The following is a 24,811-nucleotide window of genomic DNA, read 5'->3' as shown; positions in this document are numbered from 1 at the left end:
AAGTGGTCTGTTTAGTTCCCGCTGTGTTTCGTTCTCTGCAAAGTTCTACCTGTACCTGGCCACTGCTTGCACTCAAAAAATGGCTGAACAGTGGTCAGGAAATCACAAAAGAGCACCGCCGGGACCTCCCGCTGCCGTCTGAATGGAAGTTAACGCGAGAAGGGGGTGATTTGATATTCGGAAACAATTACGGAAACTACCTGCGGACGGCAAATACACAAAACTATTTAGTCATTTGTGTATCCCCATTTTATGTTTTGTGCAATGATAAAATCTAGGGTCTGCACGGGGAACTGTCGTCATAACGTGACAAATAAATACGGGGAACTTATGCGCAATTATTTTCAGACTAAATTTCTCAAATTTATCGCTAAATGTTTATTATTATTATTATTATTATTATTATTATTATTATTATACAAGCTGTAGCCAATACAATTGTAGGTGTATCAGTAGCGCAGGATATGTGTGGATGTCTGCAAACTGTCATTCTTTACTTTCCCCCAATAGGCTATTACCCGAATCAATTTAATGACTGTTTTATGTGATATAACACGCTTTATTACCCCGATGTTTCAGCTTCGCCAGCGCATTTCTCCACACTGGAGTGGGCCCGTCTGTCTCTCCGGCAGCATTTGTGTCATTTCGGGGATAATCTCCGATCAAATTGCTCGGATTGCTGCCACCCTGTTTGCTGAGCGCCCGATTACCAGGGTCCAACGTGCCAGAGAGACATGCTGACCGCCGTCCGCACTGTTTGCACAGCTGCTGCATGCGTCGCGCGCACCAGCGCATGGCCATTATTCTATAGGCGCTTTTATTCAGCAGTTGCTCACGGGTGGAACTGGGCCCCTGTGGTCCGCGAACACTTGCGCTTCATGACCTTCCACAAGTTACAACAAAGTTGACCACTCACCCAAACAGCTTCAATGATACTAGTAGCCTTGTTTCCTCGCTTACAACACATTTTGCTAAAACAGTTGCAAATAATTGACTACAATATTGTCAAGAAAATAACCTAACTTAATTATGATGAGAATAAATTGCTAAAAAGGGGTTGTTTCTATTAAAGCCAAAGACATAATCCTGAGCTCGACACTCAAATTTGTCATTGAATGTAGCCTACACATCATAAATATACTTAAACCATATTTGTGTAATTTTCACTTATAATACATGTATAGGCTACTTATTTCATTACATACAGCATTAGATACATCCTTATATTTTGTGTTGCACAAATGTGCAAATGTAAAACCAAACGAGAAACAAAAAGCAGGCATTTTGATTAACCAAATAGATCTTAATGCAGCCGTCGGATATTTGTTTTGTGCAGAGCCCCCTAAGGTTTACAGTGATGACTTTCTCTAAACTGCTTTATTTTCCTTCGCAATACTGTTGTATCACCTTACAGTATTTCTGCATTCCACACTGTTGTGTTGCCACGCAATTCACTTTGAGGTACTTGCAATAAGCCTAGGCCTTGTTTTACGCTCAGTCGCAATGTTTTGCGTAACCTGGACAACACTTAAGTATTACTAATAAATGCAAAAGTACTGTGTAACGCAAAAAATAAATAAATAAATAAATAAAAAATAAAGTGAAGTAATACAAACGTTTTGCTATGGAGCGCACGAATTGCTCATTTTATCATAATCAGTATGGTTTTTGCTACTCGACGTGTTTTGAAAATATTTATTTTTTTACATTTCTCTTTACAGTAACAGCTAATTCCTCAAGCATGTCCCTCTTGTTAGTAAAGCACGCCCTCAAGCGGAACGCCAGTGTCTTGCACCAGTCGTCTCAGGTGCTGAATCAACACTTGCCACTAAATGATGTCCGCCTCAAATCACCATAGTGATATCCCAAGTTTAGGGTAAATCCGTTATTACAATTTCTCGCCTGGCGAAAATACAAAACTGGCGACAAATGTAGGCTATATATTTCTAAAGGTGGAAGTATTTCACGAATAGGCAGTTTGTGATTAATTTCCTTTTGGGTCATTTACAAGTCTACGTTAAAAAAAAAAAAAAACTGACGTCCTATGAATTTGAAAATCTTTAAAACACCATTTAATATGACTTATTTTCCAAAGAAAGACCCTTGATTAATAGCTTACACACACATATATGTGTATTATATTACACTATAGGTGGTCAATTTATGCGTCAAATCGCACACCTGACCTATATTCCTTGTCCAACACTGACATCTGCTGATGCATTCTATCCATTTCTGTTCGTGTGGGAGAAGTCTAAAGTATTGAAACAGTCATGCTATTTGGCTAATTATTGGGGTTAACAAAGCTTTGCAACTCTCGAAAAAGTGGTGTATGCATATTTCATTCAATGTGTTCAGTGATCTGGTCGACCACATCACATTAGCCTACTTTTACATTAGAGTAGGCTAACATCTTCTCGTACTGAAATCATATAGGCTACTTAGGTCACAGTGCTGTGATGAAGCATGGTTTCTTTACCTACAGTTTATACATTCAGGGATGATTTGTCGCCGTGAAGCACACAACACAGAGCTCCAGTTGTGGTTGTAGGCCTACCCATTGCATGGCAATTCGAAAATACATGGAAACTCTGCTGATGGAGACAATCATTGTGGTACAAAGTGTTTATGTTAGTTCATTTCTTTAGAAATCTGAAATGTCCGGCAATGTTTCTAATAGTGCGGACGGATCTTAAGTCTTTGATGTTAACTTTAATGATAGACAGTCTATCAACCTCATCTAAATCTTTGCTTTAATCAATGGGGAGGGTGGTGGCAGCCAAATTTGATTGGCTGTTGAGCTCACATATCAACAGTCTTTCACGTAAACCGAAAATGAATCGCATAGAAGACTGACCTCTAATGGCAATGTCAATTTTTAATATTTTGTTTCTGAACCAGTTTGTCAGCTATGATAAAATGATCAACTTCTTTGTCACATGGCGTTGATAAATCAAATCCATCGGTTCAGACCATTTCTGTCCTCCCTTATCTGCAGCACAGGTGACGTAGGCTACATCAAACTTGTGAAGTTCGCTTGCACTCCCCATTGGTCTATCGCAGCGAGATAAAATGAAAAACTAGCACACATATCGGTTCTCCGTCACACCCTCCAATCTTGCTTTCAGCCTCTTACACACACATGTCCTGAGTAAAAATGTTTACTTACTGTTCATGGTCGTTGTGTGTGTCCTCGGGCATCAATTCACTAAGGTCCTCAAGATACCCGGTACATCCTTGGTAGGCTATCTCCCGCAGGTAAATGTGTTTGATACTGAAATGAACCGAGGAGCTATTGATCGTCAGCACAAATATAAGTCCAGAACGTTGTACCGCAGGATTTCGTCAAAAGAAAGGTAAAGGTTGTTTGTTGAAGATGAGCTAATCAATGCTGCATAACCTTTACAATAGAAAACAAAACAAAACAATTCCCTCATGAGTAATGCAACTCCTCAGTGTGGACATCAGAGACAAGGTAATATATCTTTGTAAGCTCTAGACTATAGACAGCTAAAATGTTTGCTTGTTTTGCAGTACATCAAATATCCAATGAAATATCCAAATAGCAGCTGTAGAATCAGGTTCAGGGAAGGGTGACACCAAAAGGACTCAGGCATGCCACTGCTTTAAAAAAAAAAGGCAGGTGTAGGTCACACCAAAGTTCAAGAAGGAATCCTGTCCAACAGTGTAAGGACTGGAACTATATGACAGATGTAAGACATTCCCATCATGCACTCTGCTTCAGGTCATGTCACTGCCAAATGCAATATCCTCCTGATGATATCTTAAAATCTAGCCCCAATAATCTGCAAAAAGTCTTCCGTTTAAGAATCACAAAAGCAAAAAAAACAACAACAAAAAACACTCTCCTCCGGACCTTTCTCTCACCCATGGGACTCCAGGTTCACATCCAGTGACTGTGGTCCAAAAGGTGAGCAGGCAAAAGGGAGACTCCGCTGAGAGGAAGTTCTGCAAGAGGCACGGCAGGTATGATGAAAAGGATCAGCGCAGGAGGAGGAGTTGAGAAGAATAGAATGAGACTCAGAGAGAAAAGTGACAGTTTCAAAAAAGCGAGGCAAAGAGCAAAAAGTGAAGGTGAGATAGACAGCATACAGAAGAATAAAGAGAGAGAGAGAGGATGAGTGAATGCCATAGCAAGCCAGCCAATGTCTGACTAACCTGGCAACTGAAAAGGCTTCGGATCCAGCCCCTACCTCCCATGGTCTGCAAAAAAAAGCCATAGTTCTCCTCTTGCCTTCCAGCCTCTCCTAAGCATGAATACATTACTATCCACACAATAACACTGCTTATTGTTTATGAATTACCAGCCTTCCGGCCAACAAAGGATATTTTCATAAGAAAACTAATTCATTTCAGCTCCTATTTGATTAGGGGAGAAGAAAGGAAGCCCTTTGGTCAAAGCCCCTGAGGACTCAATGTTTTTATTCATTCCTGTTCAATAGGGCTTTATTGCTTCCCCTTTCAGAACCTGACGGTGGAAAGCTTTTAGAGTTAAACATTGACAAAAAATTATTGGGTGGCTGTTTTTTTTTTCTCCTCCGCTGTCGTCGTGCAATAACAAACCCCTTCAAAAGGACACCGAGTCCCTATCCATCCATCCATCCCCCCCTCTCTCTCTCTTTTCTGTCTTTTCTTCAGCCAAATTGTAAAGGCTGGAAATTAATGACAGACAGTAGAAAGAAAGGATGGAACGGGCGAGAGAGGGAGAGAAAGGCAGAGCGCGCTGCTCAGCCACAATACATGTCAAATCTAAATGATCACTGGCCACTGAAAGGGACCTAAGAGGGGTGAAAAAGAGGGAGGAAGGGAAGAAAAGGACGAGCTCAGAGGTGTGTGGTGTGTGTGTGTGTGTGTGTGTGTCCACTTTTTCATATAGTAATCAATAGGTGATGTCCTAAATACCTGGCTACTCTCTCTTTCAAGGACAAGTTTCTCAGCCTAACAAAGTCAAGTGATTAACATTGAGGACATGGAGAAGGGCACCAACAGGTGTGTCTGTCTCACCTGGGCAAGTTGGACACGTGCTTCTAAGGCACCCACTCAAGTCTCTCTCAACACACACACACACACACAGCTATCCCTTGGTAGTGGACTACATACATGAAAAAGTGTGTGAGTGTGTGTGTGTGTGGGTAATTTCATACCCTTTGTTAAAGCTAAGATGGACAGAGTTGAAACACAAGCCTGAACACACAACGTGGCTGCCCCCAAGTAATGCGACTGTGACAGCCCGTTTCTCTCTCCCAAACTACACAAGAGAAACGGGACGAAAGAAAGGGAGAGAGGGAGGTAAAAAAAGAGAGAGAGAGGGAGGGGGGGGGAGAAAGAGAGGGAGTAAAAATGAAAGGCCAACCTGGCATTTATCTCCAGGTTTTATCTATACGGCAAAGGATAAATCAGGATAAATCAGGGCGTCTTTTTTTCCACAGGGCTCGGTTCCCCATTGTATTTATGCAGGAATATTTAACAGTAGACAAAAGGTGACTTTCTCCTTATTCATCGGCGAACAAGGCGACGCTGGCATTCTGAAAAGGGTGACATTTGAGCTTTTTGCCAACACTAGCAAAATTATATCCTTTCCATTGTAAATCAATGAAGTAGAATCATCGCCCACAAAAGGAGTAGATTGCCTTGTCACTGTAATAAGGCCTGCATGGTGAATACACAACCTTCAGACACACACACACACACACACACACAGTGCCAGCGCATCAGGAGGAAGAAAGGCACAGATCACAGCGACATCATCATTATCATCATCAGTACCCCACCCAACAATATAAAACTCTTTTAAGAGCTGGACTCCACTATGGCCTTTTATTACAGTTGTTCCCATTCTCATAACAGGAATGTGACCAGGGCAGGGTGGAGTTTGGAGACAAACCCTAAGTCAAGATCATCCACTCAAGTGCTGTTGCCATCTAGGTGAAGCCCTGTGCAGTAACAAAAAGATATTTTCTTTCTGTTCATGAGGTGACGGTATAATCACGCAGAAAATACTTCATTGTTGCAGAGACAACAATTATACTCTGTGAGGCGTCACAATGAAGTCTCTTCTCAGCAATATAATACATCTTCTCACTTCTTGTATTTTGATGGGTTCATTGGGAGTTGAGCCGCTACACTGCTCCCACACACAGGTATTGCATGACCACAGCACTAACACAGCACCAAGGCTGCAGGTTTCATACCTAAAGAGAACACACACTGAAAACAAATGCGTCGCTGCACTGTGCTATGAGCCATTTCCATAAAAGCGCCAGTCAAATGGAAACACACAATGATGAGCTCAGTTTCTGCACAACTATAGCCTGAACATGGACGGCATATATATATATATATACACTATATGTATCTGGAAATACAACCAAACCAGTTGGCACCAGTATGTGTACAGAATAGGCAATATCTAGCCAGTTAAAACAGACAGAAAAATTAAGACAGAAATTGTTTAAAATTGTTCCTGTGTGACTTAATTTATCATCTGACTGCCGTGTCATAGGATCAAGCGTTTCTAATCGACTTGACTTGAAATGTTAATGTAACAACAATTGTAAATGCCTGCAAGTCATTGGCCTTTGGAGACAAAAGATCAGGTCATAATTACATAGATTTGTGCTTACAAGCAGCTCCTTTGGATTATCTGATGAAGCGGTGGTAATTAATGTTAATAAGGGTACAACAGGGGCAGTCACAATCTGTCAGGGCGTATTGGTGCTCACTTGCTCACAGGTACCAGGGCATCAAAACACAGTTGTCATGGAAATATCTGCAGTGCGTGTCTTATTGTCTCGTTCCAAATGTCACGGTGACAGAGAGTGTCCTGCAATGTGCAGGGGTATTACCAGGTCCCCAGAGTCTGAGTAATAGTGACCGGTTTATTTGTTTGCCAGTCTTGAAGTAAAATGGAACTACAACAGAATGACTATAGAGGGAGGAAAAACATATAAGGAACAAAGTGTTTAGTTTGAAGTTTTAATAGAACCCATCTTGGAATGGTTTGAAAAACAGTAGAGGTCTTTATTTACAGTTTTGTATGTACAGAGGTTGGTGTTTTCAGAAACATAGTGCGAGACTGAAAAATAAATAAGCTTTTTGACTGAATGGTCTAAGACTCAGGATCACACCTCTTGGCTTTGTCAGCTGCAAGTTTCACAAATAAAATGAAGGAAAAAAAAACTACAATTAAAAAACATGTTGTTCATTCAAGGCATTGAGCTTTTCCTGCACATTGTACCTCAGGGGTCACATAAAACATAAGATTGTACCTTTTTGAGTACAAGGGGAGAGTCGCAGGGGAGAAGGCGAAACAAGTTTAAAGCCACTGAAAGTTTAATTTGAAAGAGTGGAAATGGAAGGAGAACATGCTGAGGACGGCATGTGTTTGCATTATATATATATTTACATTATTTTTTAAAAAGTCAGTTATAGAAATTTAGTACCTCTTCACCGCATCTCTCTCGACCACAAACACACACACAAAAACACACACTTGTCTACGGTTCACGCCCTAGAGTGGTTAAGACCCATCCTGAAGGTTTTGCATAAAAATCCTGTTTGGAATCAAACTGAGGTCCATAACTTGGCATAATTACTTAAGTCAGGTAATCCAGCCTGATTGAATGATGTTTATTCCTGAAAACAGAATGCGGTTGCAAGTCCCCATAGTGATGCATGGTTGTGTCCTTTCCCCTGCATTGATTGGTCAGTGAGGCTGGAATGAGAGGCACAGGGGGTGGGGCAATAGACCGCTGGCATCACTGTGGACGGTACCCTTGGTCAGTACATCAGCAGGACGGCAAGTTTAGAATTCTCACTCGCCTTAACCACATAGCACACGCACACACAAACATACTTGAATTTGCAGGCATGTACAGTTACACACACACACTTTACATGCTCACCTGTATGTTTGTGTTACCATATGCTTGCAGACACACATCCCTTCAACAGGGAAAGACACATGCAAGCAGATCAAATGTACCAAAAATGTCACACACACACACACACGAAAAACTCATAAGTTGGTCTCATCCCAGGATGGGTCATTCAGGTTCTTTAAGACTTTCCTTACAATCTTCTCCAGATCTTTTCGTGCTCTCTGCTCCTCCTCCAGAGATCGTTTCATCTTTTTATTGTCCTTCAGAGAGGAGACAACAGGCCATTAGAGGTCATCACAACAATAATGTGCAATAAAGCTAGACAGCAAACATGTAGAAAAAGCTTTTGAACTACCAGGCTGCTCCTAGTACTGACTTAACCTCATCTATAGAATTGTGCTGATTTCTCCACCTATAGATCTGGACAGTACTACCATGTGCTACCTTATTAGACTGCCAAGTAGTACACAGTCGCTGACCCTACTACTGGTTTAGTGAGACACTCTGGATGGTCTGAGAGAACATAGTTCTGGAACCTCTCAGACTTCCAGAGGAACCAGCTTGGAATTCTGGGTCTTCCAGAGGGAACATTGTTCTACTAGAACTTACTTAACAAACTAACTTAACTGTTAGAACTTACTTAACTACTAACTTAACTGTTAGAACTTACTTAACTAACTAACTTAACTGTTAGAACTTACTTAACTAACTAACTTAACTGTTAGAACTTACTTAACTAACTAACTTAACTGTTAGAACTTACTTAACTAACTAACTTAACTGTTAGAACTTGCTTAACTAATTAACCTGTTGAGTTAACCAATTAACCTGACCAGACACTTTGTGCTCCCTTTCAGGCTACGAGACGCTAGATGAGGAGAACGTCTCTGCCAGCTCTCAACAGCACACTCCACCATCTGTTACCTGCGTCAGCTCCCGCACCTCGTCTCTTAAGGCGTACACTACGTCCACCAGGCTCCTTGAAGAAAATAAGAAGGGCAAGTGAAGTTAAAACAAAAAGATCACCCCCAAGCTTTCGTCCTCAACCTGGAAGAGCATGACTGAGTGAAATGAAATGAACATGTGCATGTGTACACCTGGGATATGCTGTGTGTGCCTGAATAAAGGGATAATCAGCTAAAGTGTAATACAACCCAACTGCATAAGTGTCCCTTCAGGTGAGACTAATCAAACAGTGTCCTAGCTTCTCTGCGAAGTCTGATCAGAGGTCTTACTTCTCCTCGGAGACGGTCTGACCGTTGCTCTTGGTCTCCTCGACGATGATCCTCTCTGGAAACAGTGCGGACGGTCCCGTGTCACGCCTCGTGCCTGTTTCGAGAAAAAAAGAAGAAAGAAAGAAAGCGCCCGCAGTTTGCAGTCAGACCCCCAGCGAACACTGATCACAGATGCCTGACTGGCTGAAGAGACAGGTGGATTGATTGACAGATTGATAGGCTTTCATCATTCTGATCCAGTGTGAGGTGTCAGGAGGAGAAAAGACAAAACTCAAGTGGGGTTGTTGTGAGTGATGGGGACTGGGTTAGTCAGTCATGCAGAGTAGCACCATCCAAGAGAAGGAACAAAAGGGAGAGGACAGACAATAGAGCTTTAACAAAAGCTTGTTAAGGGCGTACAGGCTCAAGGTGATTGGCACTGGTGAAACTTCAATGTTTCTCCACCCAACAATAAGGAAAACACTGGTGTTGGCGAACCACCGAGAATGGCGTGACTGACCGGCGGAACAATGTATGAGGCTCACTCGCGCTCACAAACTCACAAAAATACTATAAGACAATCTAACAAATCAAGATTTATTCAAAACGTATAATACATTGTTTCTGTTCCTCAGTTAGGATTTTGATTTTTGACTTTTTTTAACAACCATTTTAGTACTGTTTCATTTTACGTTTTCCGTAAAACATCACTTGCAAGGTTTACTTCGTACACAGCATTGTAATAGATACGGTACAACATTGGAAAAGACCCAAAGTCCCAATTCTCTTTTTTGTTTTTTTCTCTCGACGACAGTATTGAGTCACAAAGAATAGAACACAACACGTATTGTAGACTTTATATTCTCTTATTCTTTGATCTAATACTTACAGGATGTTTGGCAAGACAGTTATTTCTATGTTGTTGCCTTGAAGAAAGAAAAAAAAAAAAAAACAACACTTTTTACAATAATAAGGACAAAGAATAGGAGGGCTCACCCGCTTCGTAAACATTGAATGTCTGGAGCTTGGAAACGGAGTGGGGGAAAGAGAGAGAGAGAGAGAGAGAGAAAAAAAACAGAGAGGGAGAGAGAAAGAAAGAAGAGGAGAGAAAATGGAGAGAGGAGAGAAATATAGAGAGAGGGTAAGAGAGAAGTGAAGTGAGGACAGAAAGACAAGAGAGAGAAAGATCAAGGGAGAAAGAGAAGAGGAGAAAACAGAAAAAGAAAGGAGAGAAAGATGGAAAGAGGGAGAGAGAGAAAAAAAGAAAGAGAGGAAGAAAAGAGGGAGAGATTTCACCCCAAAGGCTCAGACATCTGCCATCTCTTCATATTTATAGCTCTCATACTGTACCTGATTTACAACAGAATCACAACAACCCATCAAGAACAACACCACCAACATCAACACATTTGTTTTGTAAACTTTCATACCATTTCAGCGTAAACGTTTGACACAGTCATAAACTCTTAAAACACACGAGTAAAGGAAACTTACAAACAAGCATAACGTAAGTGTACAAAAATATTTTTTAAAATACAGTACACATATAAAATTAAGAATTCAGGGGGGGGAATCGTTAATACATGACAAGAGTTTGTGCAACTGTCCCAACACTACCTGCAGCATTTATGACCTTGAACAAATGTCATTTCATTATTTCTACCTTGATTTGTGCTGAACTGGTACTGAACACCAAATTTCATTTTCTGTTAACACCATGTTTCCATAGTAGTCATTAGAAGAGGAAGTTTCTTAACAATACCACCTCTCTTGATTCTGATTTCCTTTGTCACTACCCGTTGGTACTAAATTGGTTCCTAGTTGTTGAAATTGTCCAGTAATCCTTGATCCTAAAATTATGTTAACCTGGTAACTTCAACCTCAAGACAGAACCAAAATTGTGATATACACAGAACACACACACACACACACACACACACACACACACACACACACGTCAAAAGAGAGGGTCTGTAGTTGGAGAAATAGGAAGTCCAAACCTCACTATGGAGAGAGCATCTCCTGCAAGGCCTTCACTTCAGTCAGGTTTACTTCAGTTAACAGGTAACAGTAGAGCAGCTCTGATGGTAGAAGCCCATGGGCTGGTTTTTTTTAATTTATTTATAAGGATGAATTATAAATGGTCAGGGGTGGGGGTGGGTGAGGGGCATTCCCGTGCAAAATAAAAGCGGCATGAATGAATGACAGGAGATCAAAGGGAGCGGTTGAGTGATCAATCGACAGGGCATAACCGATAAGTGCATACACATAATAAACAATAAATAAATAAAATAAATAAATAAATATGTACACATACAGAGAGAGACAGAATCAAAAATCAACACAGAGACAAACATGTAGCCTGGTTAAATTGCATACAAAAATAAATAAATAAATAAATAATAATAATACAATGATGAATAAATACACATGGATTAATAGAGCAAATAAATAAATGGCAAATAAAATTAAACAATATAAGAAGCCAACTCAAAGGACTGGTCTAAGAGACTGCACTGTGGAGGGAGTGTGTGGGGGGCGAGAGGAGTGCCGAGGTCATCATTTGGTTTTCGTTTGTTTGTTTGTTTGTTTGTTTTAGTTCTGGTGGGAGATGTAGGAGCTGCAGCTCTTACGAGTCATGGGCCCCATCCTGTAACTGTGGGCCGTCCATATACTGTCATAGTCCGAGTCCTCCGACAGGTCCGAGCTGCCCTCCTGCCGCGACACGCTGCTACGGTGGCCCAGAGGGTCCACACTGGACTGGTCCAGCACGTGGTTGTGCATCAGATCTGTCCCTTGCCATGCTACGTGGGTGGTGGTGGTGGTGGTGGTGGAGGGAGGGGAGGGGAGGGGTGGAGAGCGTTGATGTGGCGGGAGAAACCATATGATGTTGGGAGGAGGGGGTGTGAACATGGCGAGGGGTGCCGAACAGACCATGTGGAAAGGAAAAGGGGATGGGGTGATCAAATGACCAAATGGAAATTAAAAAGGTTTGAAGAAATAAAATATTAAATAGACGGCGGATTTTGGAAATGATGCATGAAGAAAGTGTAAATAATAAAACAAGGGATGAATTAAATAATAGATGAAGGCGTGATGATCAGAACAACCCGAAAAAGAGTGAGATGAGGAAAAAAAATATCAATAAGATGTCAGAGTGAGTGAAAGAAGAGAGAAGAGGAGAAGAGAAGAGGAAGAGAGGATACTGTTAAAAGAGGGTAAGGAAAAGCACTGTTAAACATCTATACAGAGCCAGCCTCAGAACAGGTGAGCAGTTTGAAACAGTGGGACAGGCATCTTTAGGGTGGCAAGTTTACTAACAACACTGTGCAGTGTGTGTGTATTCACAACGAGTGTGTTGGTTCTGGCACATTTGGGCACAGCTAAAGCAGAAACAAGAAACATGACCATAAGTGTGTGAGAGTGTGAGTGTGAGTGTGTGTGTGTGTGTGTACACACATGTAAACATACTTGAGTTGAGAGTCTGTCTGGTCTTGGCACTCGTGCAGTAGGCCTCGATCACCTTCAGGATCTGAGCATCCTCCTCCAGAGCTGCCGTACCTGGACAGGTAAAGAAGAGAGGAGGAGCAGGGAGGAAGAGAGAGAGAAGAGGAAAGAACAGAGACAGAGAAGCGATAGAAGGAGAGAGAGGAAAGGAGAGAGTAGGAGAAGAGAGAGGGAAAAGTAGACAAAGAGAGGAAAGGAAAGGAAATGAGAGAAGAGAGGAAAGGAGAGAGAAGAGAGGAAAGGAGAGATAGAAGAGAGGGAATGAGAGAGAAGAGGAGACGGAGAGAGGAGCGGGTTGGCAGATAAAGAGGAAGAGAAAGTGGAAGGCAACACACAGCTTTACACATGGGGGGGTCACATGGGGTCACATGGGGGTCACATGGGGTCACATGGGGGGGTCACATGGGGTCACATGGGGGGGTCACACAGTATCAATGTTAAGTCATGTATTCATGATAACCAACTGCAGGGCAGGGATGCCCCATCAAGTTCTACTATTGATGTGCACTACAATATTGTGTCCTGTACTGCTGTGTTCTACTATGATGTGCACTACTACAATATTGTGTCCTGTACTGCAATGATTAAGTCCTGTATGTATTCATGATCTAACCAACTTGTGTCCTGTACTGCTGTGTTCTACTATGATGTGCACTACTACAATATTGTGTCCTGTACTGCTGTGTTCTACTATGATGTGCACTACTACAATATTGTGTCCTGTATGCCCACTACAATATTGTGTCCTGTAATTGCTGTGTTCTACTATGATTCACTACTACAATATTGTGTCCTGTACTGCTGTGCACTATTGATGTGCACTACAAATATTGTGTCCTGTACTGCTGATGTTCTATTGTGTCCTGTATGACTATTGATGCACTACTACAATATTGTGTCCTGTACTGCTGTGTTCTACTATGATGTGCACTACTACAATATTGTGTCCTGTACTGCTGTGTTCTACTATGATGTGCACTACTACAATATTGTGTCCTGTACTGCTGTGTTCTACTATTGATGTGCACTACAATCTATTGTGTCCTGTACTGCTGTGTTCTACTATGATGTGCACTACTACAATATTGTGTCCTGTACTGCTGTGTTCTACTATTGATGTGCACTACTACAATATTGTGTCCTGTACTGCTGTGTTCTACTATTGATGTGCACTACTACAATATTGTGTCCTGTACTGCTGTGTTCTACTATTGATGTGCACTACACTATTGTGTCCTGTACTGCTGTGTTCTACTATGATGTGCACTACTACAATATTGTGTCCTGTACTGCTGTGTTCTACTCTGTGAAATGAGTCCTGTGCTGTGTTCTGAGCACTACTACAATATTGTGTCCTGTACTGCTGTGTTCTACTATGATGGAGGGTGCTGTGTGTTCTACCATGGAGATGGGAGGGTGCATTACGTGCAACTACAACATTAAAGACTGTGCACTACTACTTTGCCTGTAGGGTTCTACAAACTACCTCATCAGATGGTTTCCTCTCAGGCTTACGCTTGGGCAGCAGCTTCTTCATGCTCTTGGGGCTTTTGCTGAGGTCCTGCTGCACACACACATACATACCGCTGGGGAAAGGTCCTGCTGCACACACACATACATACCGTGAGGAAAGTCTGGCATATATTATTCATCACACATATCATCCTAACATTGGTATCAGACTATTGTTGACTGGTATCGGCCTATCTGCAAATAACATGACATTTATCGATGGTGGCTGATGTTTATCTGTTACATCACATAAACTCTGGACTAGCTAATTGGCTGTTATGCATGGACTGGTACGTTCAGAGGCAGTGCTAAGACGTTTCGGATATCTTTTTATAATTCATATTTCTGTATCCCCGTCACATTTAGCTAAATAGATAATAAAACAGCACAACAGAGGGGCAGACCGACAGACAAGCAAACAGATAGATGGGGGCATCTCTCCCACCCAGAAATGCTCCTAGCCACACACTCACACTCACACCCCCACACACACACACACACACACTACACACACACAGCAGAGTTGTAGCAGGAGGGCCTGAGGGGGGGCGCGGGGCGGAGGCAGCTGAGGCTCCAGGGCTTCTGGGTCTTGGGCGGCTCCAGAGGGCCCCACATCATGGTGCTGTGAGGGGCCCCGTGGGAAGAGGGGTGCGGCAGCGTGTGGTAGGCAGGGCCCACGGTCAGCCCCCGGCTCTCCGACTGTCGGGACGGAGTCAGGGGGTGGGATGGGAGCTGGAGAGGGGAGGAGACTGCTATTATGGCACTCATCATCAAAGCCAAACAAACGGCCTTTAGTCAAACACATTATGATTTAGAACACTTAAGGGTACTACATACTCGCCACTCCCGACCGGTAGCACGACAATGTGACGTCAAAATTGCGTCATTTCCTCTGTCGCACGAGAAATTTCAGCCTCGCGCATGCAGGTCGTGCACGAGGTTTTTTTTTTCCAGATGCGCGCAACAAGCAGGATGAGCTTGAAGCCAAGATCAGGGAGCATGCGTCCCTCTATACAGACATCAACCACGTTCAGGCATTTCATATAGCCTAGCCCACATCTTAAATAAACATGATGTTTGAATAATCAGTTTGAGAAGAGAGGGAAATTAACTTGGCTACGTTACCAGCGAGAGTTCGTGATTTTTAAATAGTTTGCTGGATAAGTTAATGAAGCTACCAGAGAGAGATGTAACACAGGGAATTAAGATGAAAGAACTAGGACCCAGGGACATGGCAATAATCCAGCAAAAGATAGATATTTATTCAGATAATAATCCAGAAAAATATATTTATTTTCAACCAAAGGATATCTGCATGAAAAAAAAATCTCTTTCCACCTTAGGAAATTACACAAACTCATCTCTCAGCACCAGCCAGCTAGCTGAAATTTCCCTCGGGATGAATAAAGCATGGTAACGATGGTAGTTGTGAATAGCAGCTACCGAAGTCTGAAGTATAATCACAGAGGGTAGTTTTTACTGCCATTGAGGCCAATGGCAATTCAGGAGAATATTGCAAATAGTATCGCGACCACCACGCGCGAGTATAAATGGTTACGGCGCTCCTGCGACGTCACATTGTCGCGCTACCGGTCAGGAGTGGCGAGTATGTTGGACGCTTTAGAGGCCTCAAAAGGTTGATATAAGCACGTAATCATTTTTCATGTACAGTAAAATGGAAATGATGCATCATATGCATTATTATTAGAACTACAGTCAGGCTCTTCGGGATAGCAACTGAGAGACCAGGTAAAGCAAGGGTCTACTAGTACCAACGGAATAGATTTAGTAGTGGACTTGTGGATAAAGAAAGATGCAGGTCGCATCAATGTCTAGAGACCGTGTCCAAGTAATGCTAGCTTGCCATCCTTCCAGACACAGATGGATGAATGTGTTGGCAGGGCCAGGGAGGGGGGGTACTGACCGTGTGGCAGGGCACGGTGAGGGGCTTGAGGCTGGGTGCTGTCATGGAGGTGTGTTTGGTCTGGCGCGTCAGGTGATCCAGCCAGTCCTGCTGGTCCTGCTGTGTGAAGCACATCACCCTGATCCGCTCAAACATGCTCCCTGCAACACACACACACACACACACACACAAAAGGAATCAGTCAAGACACGTCAGATGAAATCTTTTTTCTCAAAATAATAAAACATTTTAAGATAAAAAAAACTTCAACAAGACATTCTAGCAGTAGCAAAACCTTCTGCTAAACAGCAACAGTAGTGTTGGGTGGGTGTATATATTCAGACTCTTACCAGACAGCTCAAAGGCATTTTTGTGGCTTTCAGACTCGTCTAGTTTGGTCACCATCATGCCCGTCAATGGCAGCTTCCCCTGAGAGAGACGCATTGAAACTCAGAAATCAAAACATCCATTTCTTCACACCATGTACAATGCATGCCAGACAGGGTTTTTTTTAAGTCCAACTGAACACGCTGTTCTCAGCAAACACTTAGCACTGCCATTGATTGAAGCTGAACTTCATCTTTTTTCCTTTTCACCAGTCTCTGTTCTTTCTATTCACCCTCATCTTCATCTCATCCTTCATATTCCCTCAGTCTTTGTGTCCACTAGAGTAGACTCTCCAGCTCACAAGTACTCTTGGTGTTCTCTCTCTCTCTCTCTCTCTCTCTCTCACCTGAAAGATGAATCCACTCATCCTGGGGCTGGCAGAGAGGAGGAGCAGCACGTGAGGGAAGAGCAGGAGGTAGCGCTCATGTCTCTCCTACAAACACAAAACAATTACCAGTACATTCATGCTAGTCTAGAACTACTGAAAATACTGATAATAATAATAATACCTATTTTTCTATTTCAAATTGATTTATTGATTGATTGTTCAAATGACTACACAACATTCTGATTTATTGTTTTTCCCCATTTTTGATGCATTGAGTTATTGATCTTCTAAATCAGCCTGCATATGTGTGTGTATATTTCACCGCAGTAGTGGGTCGTGGCCCTGTGAGCCACCCATGTGGCGGTGGGGCCCTGAGCTCCTCTGAGCTGCTCACCTCGGAGCTGTGGCTCTGCACCATGGCCTGACTGATGTAGAGCACGGAGCCCAGCGTGTGGATGTCCTCGCCCTCCCACAGCCGGATGCTCTCCGTCAGGATCTGCAGCTCCAGCTCCTTGCGCTTGCGCACCTCCTGACACTGCGCCTGTTGCCGTGGAAACGCACACACGCAGACACACAGACGTGCATGTGTGTATGCGATCGTTAAGTTGCAGTCTCCATGGAAACTAAAGTCACACCCATTATGACACAGCAGAATGATGAGTGATGTTCAAAACTGACAAGTAGACCATACAGGAGGTGCACAGGACAGCAGAATAGGATAACATTGAATAGCAACGCTTCAGTTTAAGGTTATACTGTCAAGACACTTGTGTAGTATGTGTACAGTCTGCTGTTTAACAGGGCTGCTCTTACCAACACACATATTTCTCATTTAGAGACAGTGACCAGCGACTCACCGAGAGGCTTTTGAATGTAGTCATGCACTTCTGAATGTCCGGCCTATCAGGATGACCCTCCTGAGAGAGAGAGAAAAAAAAAAAGAGAGAGAGAGAGAGAGAGAGAGGAGAGAAAGAGAGAAACAGAAGCAGTGCAGGCAGGTTAAATCTCAGCACATCACTTGATGAGCCAATTATGTGGAGAGGAGCTCTAGGCTTTCAAGAACACTCTAGAACTCTCAGTGAAGCACACACACATACACTGTCCTGCACACACACACATACACAGTCCTACACACACTCTAGTCTCCTGGGGGCATACCCACACTCCTGGGGACAGACAGACTAGAAGGAAAAGGGAAAACAAAAAAGGAAAAACACACACTCTACTCACACACACACACACAACATGCTCAGACACCTTTACCACTCTCTCTCTCTTGCAAACATACAGACTTTCCACCACTCTCAGCCAATTATAGCACATGACACACACACACACACACCTCCATGTGCCTCTCAAGCTCCTTGAGCAGGGTGGGGTACTTGTCGAGCCTCATGAAGGGCTTACTCAGGCCTGTGGTCAGGGTGAGGATGCCGGGACTGCTGGCCCCTTTACTCTCCATGAACTCCCCCAGCTCCTCACTGGACACATAGAGAGGAGGGGGGGAGAAACAGAGAGAGAGAGAGCGAGAGAGAGAGAGAGAGAGAGAGAGAGAGAGAGAGAGAGAGAGAGAGAGAGAGAGAGGATAGGAGGGGGGATAGGGGGGAGGAGGGACAGAGTGAGAGTTTAACAAATCTCTAATAGATCATTGTCTACCGTACTAACGTCAATTACACCACTAAGACATACACCACATTAACATCATCAAACCCTTCCCATGTCTCCAAATCACACTGAAAGAGATTGCCCATCCTCTGCAATCTCATCACACCACCCCCAGGCACTTGAAAATGTCATAATACCATTAAAAGTTAATGATAATTTTAATTTAGGGATTTCATTTATTTAATTTAATTAAGGGAGGGAGTGAGAGAGAGGGAGGGAGGGAGGGGAGGATAAGAAGAGAGAGGGAAGGGGATGGTGAACGATGGATAGAGAGACAGAGGGAAAAACAGGGAGAGCAATAGAGAGAGTTAGGGAGCTGCCAGGCAAAGACATAGACAGATGGAGAGATCACGAGAGGCTGAAATGAAGGAGAAAGACAAAGGAAGAGGGGATGAGGAAGAAAAGGCAAGAAAAAAAGAAAACAAAAGAGAAGACAGACTAAGAGAAAAGATGAGAAGGGAAGTGTGGACACTTGCACACTTGCACACTTGCACACTTGCACACTTGCACAGACACAACACTTCTGCTGCTCTTACATAACTTGCACCACTATGCCACTTTCTTCATTACTCAGGTCAAAACAGAACTAAGGCCTGACTTTGCACTAAATTGACTGTCTATGATAAGAAGTTTACTTGAATGTTATGTTTGTCTGTGGAAGTAAAATATGTCTTGTCTTCACCGTGGAAAACGTAATTTCGATCTCTTTGTATGTCTAACATGTGAAGAAATTGACAATAAAGCTGACTTTGACTTTGACTTTGACTTTTGACTTTGATGAACTATTAGACAGAAAGGACACAGCGACAACTGGGGGCAACCAAACATAACAATGCACACAGTAAACCCTGTCAACAACCCTCATTTCCATAAACCCGTTTCCACATCCCTCAGTCTCGCTGCACAGCCCCTGGGGTGGAATGGGAGCGTAATGCACCTGTGCTCCATCAGAACGTTGACAGTGGAGGGGTGGTTGGAGCAGTAGCACACATACAGAGACTTCATCTGGGGGATGAGCTTGAGGAAGAAGCCTCCCACCCTCTGCTGCGTCTCTGGGTGTCTGGTGACGGGAGAGGAAGACAGCCAACCAATCAATCAATCAATCAATCACTGTAGTCACACTACAGAATCTGTCATGGAAATTATGTAAATGCATATGTGGCTTTCCATTTTTTATGTGGCTTAATTTGTGAAGTGTTGAACTAGATGAAGTGGGATTGACACCTGTTCATTAAAAACGTTCTCCACTAGATGTCAGTAGTGAGCTGTAATACCCTCAGGAAACTGTGCATAAAAGTGTGGTGAATCTCTGCAGTGCAAAACAGCCACTCCCTGTTCAGCCAGATGATAGCAAAACAAGTTGGGAAAGTCTACTGTGTCATAATGTATGGAAATCTGTCTGGAATGCTTAGAGTTGTTCTTTAGCCCAACTGACAAAGACAGGCAGTCCTGCAATTCCCAGAATGCATAAGTGCTGATAAACAAATCACTGTAAGTTATTTCAGGTAAAAGCACTGCTAAATAAATGGAGGGTAAAGCTTCAAGCATCTTTAGCTATGGGTTCTGGGATGGGCCTCTGGGCTAGGGGGTGAGTGTGTCCGCGTGCATGTGCATGTGTGTGTGTGTGTGTGTGTGTGTGTGTGTGTGTGTGTGTGTGTGTGTGTGTGTGTGGCTGTGTGTGCGCACGTGTGTCTGTGTTTGGGGGGGCAGGGGCTACCTGGTGATGTCCTCCAGGGACTGGACAAGAGTCTGCTGGAACGTGCTGATCTCCTCCAGATTCCCCAGGATGACGCTGATGTCTGAGCTACTGAGCCTGACCAGGAAGGGATGGAGCGAGAGAGAGAGAGAGAGAGAGAGAGAGAGAACGAAAGAGAGGAGAGAGAAGCGGACAAGTAAACAAAAGGATGAAAGTAAAGTCGAGAATGTGGGGGAAACGGAAGAAAAATAAAAATGTGTGGGAGATGGAAAAAGGTCAGACCGACACACCATCACATATTGACTCATATGTCTGGTTTATGAGCAGAGTGAGAGGATGCAGATCTGAACAAAGACAAAGGTCTAATCACCCCCCACCACACACACACACACACACACACACACACACAACAGTGTGGCTGATAAACCCCCAGCGTGGCTGCTTAACAGGGCATGGTGTGAGGACAGTCAATGTTCTCAATTAGACAAACAGAGCAGAAGAAATAAAAAGAACACTCTACTCTTCCCTGAACAAAAACATGTCAACACTAGAGAGAGCAATAAGCAAGAAAACAAACAAAAACACCCCCTGCAAAGTTGTTTGTTGGCAAAGATAATCATCCCTGTTGACCTGGTAACTGGGTAAACGTTACTGTTACACACTGAAACGTATACTGATGCATACTGCATCCTCCATACTGATAAAGCATATTGAGATCATGATGATGATGATGTCCCCAATCATGTGGAATGACGCATAAAACAGGGGGCCATGTGTCGAATCTGTTGGTCTTGATTTTTTTTTTTTTTTTTTTAACATAACACAGGTGGAATGTCAAACTGCTGTTTCCATGACAACAAAACTCACTTGTCTGTGTTTTGGAGCGAGCGCAGGTAATTGGACAGAAGGTTCTGCAGGTCTTTGGAATATTCCGTCTCGGTCTCTAGAATGTTCTGAAGCACCTGGCAAGGCAGAGAGAAATTCTTGGTTTTATTCAATGAGCTTCCTCAAAGCAAATAAGACCCATTATATTATATTATATTATATTATATTATATTATATTATATTATATTATATTATATTATATAGCATCCCAGCACAGGCCGTCTGTCTGGTCACAATATTTCCTTGCTCCAGACTAGGGGTGTAAAGGTGTTTATACCCAACCGTTTAGGCACAGGATGTTAGGTTCAATACAGATGTGTCCCGAATGTACCAAATGCAGTCTTCCCACAAGTTCCCACACAAACATAGTGGTGGACCATATGTCAGTTTAGATAAGTATTGTGAAAAAACATTTGACACCTTTTCAAATGTTATTCCTGCTTATATGTGAAGAGCAATCAGTAATATTGTCAATGTTAGACTAGCAGTACTGTATCAAATTGTCATTTTTGTGTACCATTGCACCCTTAATCCAGTTCAGATTAACCAGGACATGGATGACAGTGCACCATTGAAGACAAATACTTTTCCCAAAAACTACACACCCAGGCCACTCCTAACTCTGGCTTATGACCTCATGTCTCAGCAAGCTGCATTTTACTCACACTTAGACACAACACATCTGGCCTTACTTCTCCTCAACTTCTCACAGTGTCACCTCTTACTCATAAACACACACACACACACACACAACAAAACTCATTCATGCAAACACACACACATACACTTTTCACCAGTCTCTGACCTCATCTCGCCATACCACCTTTTACTTACACAACATACACACACACTCCTATTTACACACAAGCATGCATGCGCACACACGCACGTGCGCACACACACATGCACACACTTGTTACCCCAGCCTGTGACCTCACCTCTCCCCTACCCTATAATTACTCTTCTCTTCTCATCCCCTCCCCCTTTATCCATCCATCATGCTGGCAACACTAGCCGAGCGCCTACAGGAGCATGACTCCCCTCAACACACACGTCTCGCCTGCTCAAGCAGGCAGCTGAGGCGAGGGAACACACACACGCACAAATGCAGAACCAAGAGACACGCTTATAGAATCAAAACAAAAGGCAAGTCAGGTAAAGAAGTTAAGCACAGAAACCTGCTTGTTGAGCGAGTATTACAGGGACAAAGACAGCCTGTCAAACCAGGCCTGCGTTCGGGAGGAGATCCTCTCATTCCCTACACAGTGAACTCTGGTCTGTGGAAGGTACACCGCTACAACCCAGCTCCCTCAGCTACAACCCAGCTCCCTCAGCTACACCCCGGACCCTTTACAAGGGAAATATGCCGCCTCTGTTTGCAGCAACAAAAATAGTTCTCGACTCGCCTTAAAGCAACACCAAAGAGTTTTTTGTACCTTAAAATAATGTTTCCAAAATCGTTTCAGTGGTTCATCAACATGTAACAGGGTGAACGGCACTTCTGCATTCGCTTCGCGGCCCTCTATCGGCTATAACCGCACTATGTAATTTTTGCCGGATCGGGTAGCGGATCTGTAGTTTGATGGAACGAGACATGAGAAACTACAAATTTGACTTGCATCTGATGTCGCAATACATCGTACTTTCATAAAATAATGCAACATATTCTACCTTGTCTGTGGACATTGTTATTTGCAAAGCTGGTGCTTGATAAACAAATAGTGTGTGCAACAGAGGAAAAGTTATTTGGTGTTGCTTTAAAGATGCAATGCTGACGAAACTATGAACAAAACAGATTTCTGTGCATTCCTCAACATTGTATTTATCTTGATACTTTGAAGTGTTTTAAATATGCATTTTTTACATTTTCTGTTGAAGCACGATAATGACAATTTAATGTGGCTGACAGCAAGTCTAGAGTACAACATTAATATTAATACAATGCTCAAGAATGCCACGAGACCACATCTTTCATTCATGCATTCAGCATCAAACAAAGAATAGCAAGTCTAGAGGCATTGTTGTTTGACAACTCAGAAAAATGCCATTTCACCATCTGCCATTACACCCTCTACAACAGCGGTTATCAAACTATGGTATGGGCACCACTGGTGTTGCCTGGACTCTCTAGTGGTACTCCAGGAGTTTTCAAGATGTTCTATTCTTTTCATAAAGACTAAATAATCACTTCAAATGATATCAAAATATATAATAAAAAAAACCTTAACCATGCAATCACTGAAGTTAAATTTAAATGAGTTCTTGTCTTTCTTTAAAAAAAACAAAAAACAATGCAAAACAATATGTACAATGTAAGATATGTAGTTAAATGGGCCTACGCTACTGTATTTTGATGCCGGTCATAATGGTGGTACTTGGCGAGCCAATTGTTTAATGAGGTGGTACTCATTGTGAAACGTTTGAAAACCACTGCTCTACAACAAACAGAGACCCTGAGCTTAGCATTATATACAGCTTTGAATGGGGCGTGGTCTAGGCACACTCAAAATAGAAGTCAAGCCCAAAGAGTCACTCCACAAGGCAGTGGCAGAGTATGTTTGCTTTCTGCCTGTTTGGTGTTAAATAATAAACAAATCGATGTATTAACAGCTCACTCAGTAGTAGACTTTTCCGGTCACATCACGACTCTGGGATCAAATAAACAACAGCAGCTTACATTTATACAACAACAGATTCCATTTATATTGCACTTTATCTAGGTACCCAAAGTGCTTTACAGTGGAGGGGGAACATCAGCCACCACCTGCCCATAGCTCATCAGCAGAGCGGGCAGCGACACACTCCTTCACACTGCCCTCCTCAGGGCTCTCCAGAGAGGCCCCATCACGCCATCATGGTGTTCTTGCTTACCAGGTTGTAGTAGGTCTTGCTGATGGCAGTGGTGTCAAACCCTTTTGGGGGGCTCTTCAGTGTACCAGATTTGGGGGACACGGGCTTCTCTGTTGGGAGAGCAGAGAGACAGCACAGGTTCACCACACATTCATTAACCCAGAGTCACATCAATATGCCATTTAACACAAATACAGCATTTTAATTGTAGACCACAAGTCTACTTCAACCGTTCAAGACCCATTTTCTTTGCTCATCATCTTAATCTCATATCACTGTAACGATTTAATCTGCTATGGAGTTAAAACTCTTGGGCATTTTGGAATACCAGTAATCAAACTTCTGATTCAAACAATTCTGATTCAAACAGCTACCTCTCTCTCCAAAACATCCTAAGCATCAGCAGAAAGTATTCAGGCATCCAAATCCTTTGGATTCATCAGAGATACCCGAGGTAGCAGACACACTCTGCACCCCACCTCACTGACTCCCATCCAAGAGGCTTTCAAGAGGCAGCTCACTGGGAGAGGCTGTGGAGTAGACCTTACCTTACCTTCATCATCTACAGCTCTGAGGCCCATGCTCCAATTTCCCTTCTCCTAATCCCAATCTTACTTCCTCTCATTTCCTGTCTCTCTGTGCTGTTCTATCTAAACCCCTCTCCCCACAACAACAACAACACACAAAAAAAACAAGACTGGACTTCCTGTCACCTTTGATCTCGCGGACGTAGTTGCTGGGGAACCAGCCGGTCTTCCCGTTGAAGCTGCCCTCCCACCAGCCTCCCTCCTCAGTGCGGATGACATGGATGATGTCACCCTTGGAGAAGGACAGCTCGTCCTCATTGGTCTGCTGGAAGTTGAAGCGAGCCTTCACCACCAGCTGGGCATTACTGTTCTCAGTCATGTCCTACGGCACAGAGACAGAGGGAGAGGGAGAGGGAGAGGGAGAGGGGGGAGGGAG

The 24,811-nt window shown here is 43.1% G+C and overlaps 1 protein-coding gene across 1 annotated transcript in view; it reads right to left on the bottom strand.

The window, feature by feature from the left end:
* Nucleotides 1-6,982: 6,982 nt before the first annotated feature.
* Nucleotides 6,983-24,811, bottom strand: part of arhgef7a (Rho guanine nucleotide exchange factor (GEF) 7a) — a 33,581-nt gene continuing 15,752 nt past the window's right edge. Inside the window, exons 5-22 of the mRNA XM_048238427.1 lie at nucleotides 24,562-24,757; nucleotides 23,870-23,958; nucleotides 20,981-21,075; nucleotides 20,135-20,230; nucleotides 19,355-19,477; nucleotides 18,095-18,233; nucleotides 17,610-17,669; nucleotides 17,147-17,293; nucleotides 16,771-16,857; nucleotides 16,388-16,466; nucleotides 16,059-16,198; nucleotides 14,651-14,866; nucleotides 14,109-14,186; nucleotides 12,587-12,707; nucleotides 11,749-11,919; nucleotides 9,137-9,230; nucleotides 8,826-8,880; nucleotides 6,983-8,161 (exon numbers count right to left, since the gene is read on the bottom strand). Of these exons, the coding sequence (XP_048094384.1) occupies nucleotides 8,039-8,161; nucleotides 8,826-8,880; nucleotides 9,137-9,230; nucleotides 11,749-11,919; nucleotides 12,587-12,707; nucleotides 14,109-14,186; nucleotides 14,651-14,866; nucleotides 16,059-16,198; nucleotides 16,388-16,466; nucleotides 16,771-16,857; nucleotides 17,147-17,293; nucleotides 17,610-17,669; nucleotides 18,095-18,233; nucleotides 19,355-19,477; nucleotides 20,135-20,230; nucleotides 20,981-21,075; nucleotides 23,870-23,958; nucleotides 24,562-24,757 (2,109 nt within the window). The 3' untranslated portion in view covers nucleotides 6,983-8,038. The remainder of the gene's footprint in view (nucleotides 8,162-8,825; nucleotides 8,881-9,136; nucleotides 9,231-11,748; nucleotides 11,920-12,586; nucleotides 12,708-14,108; nucleotides 14,187-14,650; nucleotides 14,867-16,058; nucleotides 16,199-16,387; nucleotides 16,467-16,770; nucleotides 16,858-17,146; nucleotides 17,294-17,609; nucleotides 17,670-18,094; nucleotides 18,234-19,354; nucleotides 19,478-20,134; nucleotides 20,231-20,980; nucleotides 21,076-23,869; nucleotides 23,959-24,561; nucleotides 24,758-24,811) is intronic.

The sequence above is a fragment of the Alosa alosa genome, chromosome 3, assembly GCF_017589495.1.
Source record: "Alosa alosa isolate M-15738 ecotype Scorff River chromosome 3, AALO_Geno_1.1, whole genome shotgun sequence".
Lineage (NCBI taxonomy): Eukaryota > Metazoa > Chordata > Actinopteri > Clupeiformes > Clupeidae > Alosa > Alosa alosa.
The sequence above is the reverse complement of the archived record's forward strand: the minus strand, read 5'-3'. Positions and strand labels throughout refer to the sequence as shown.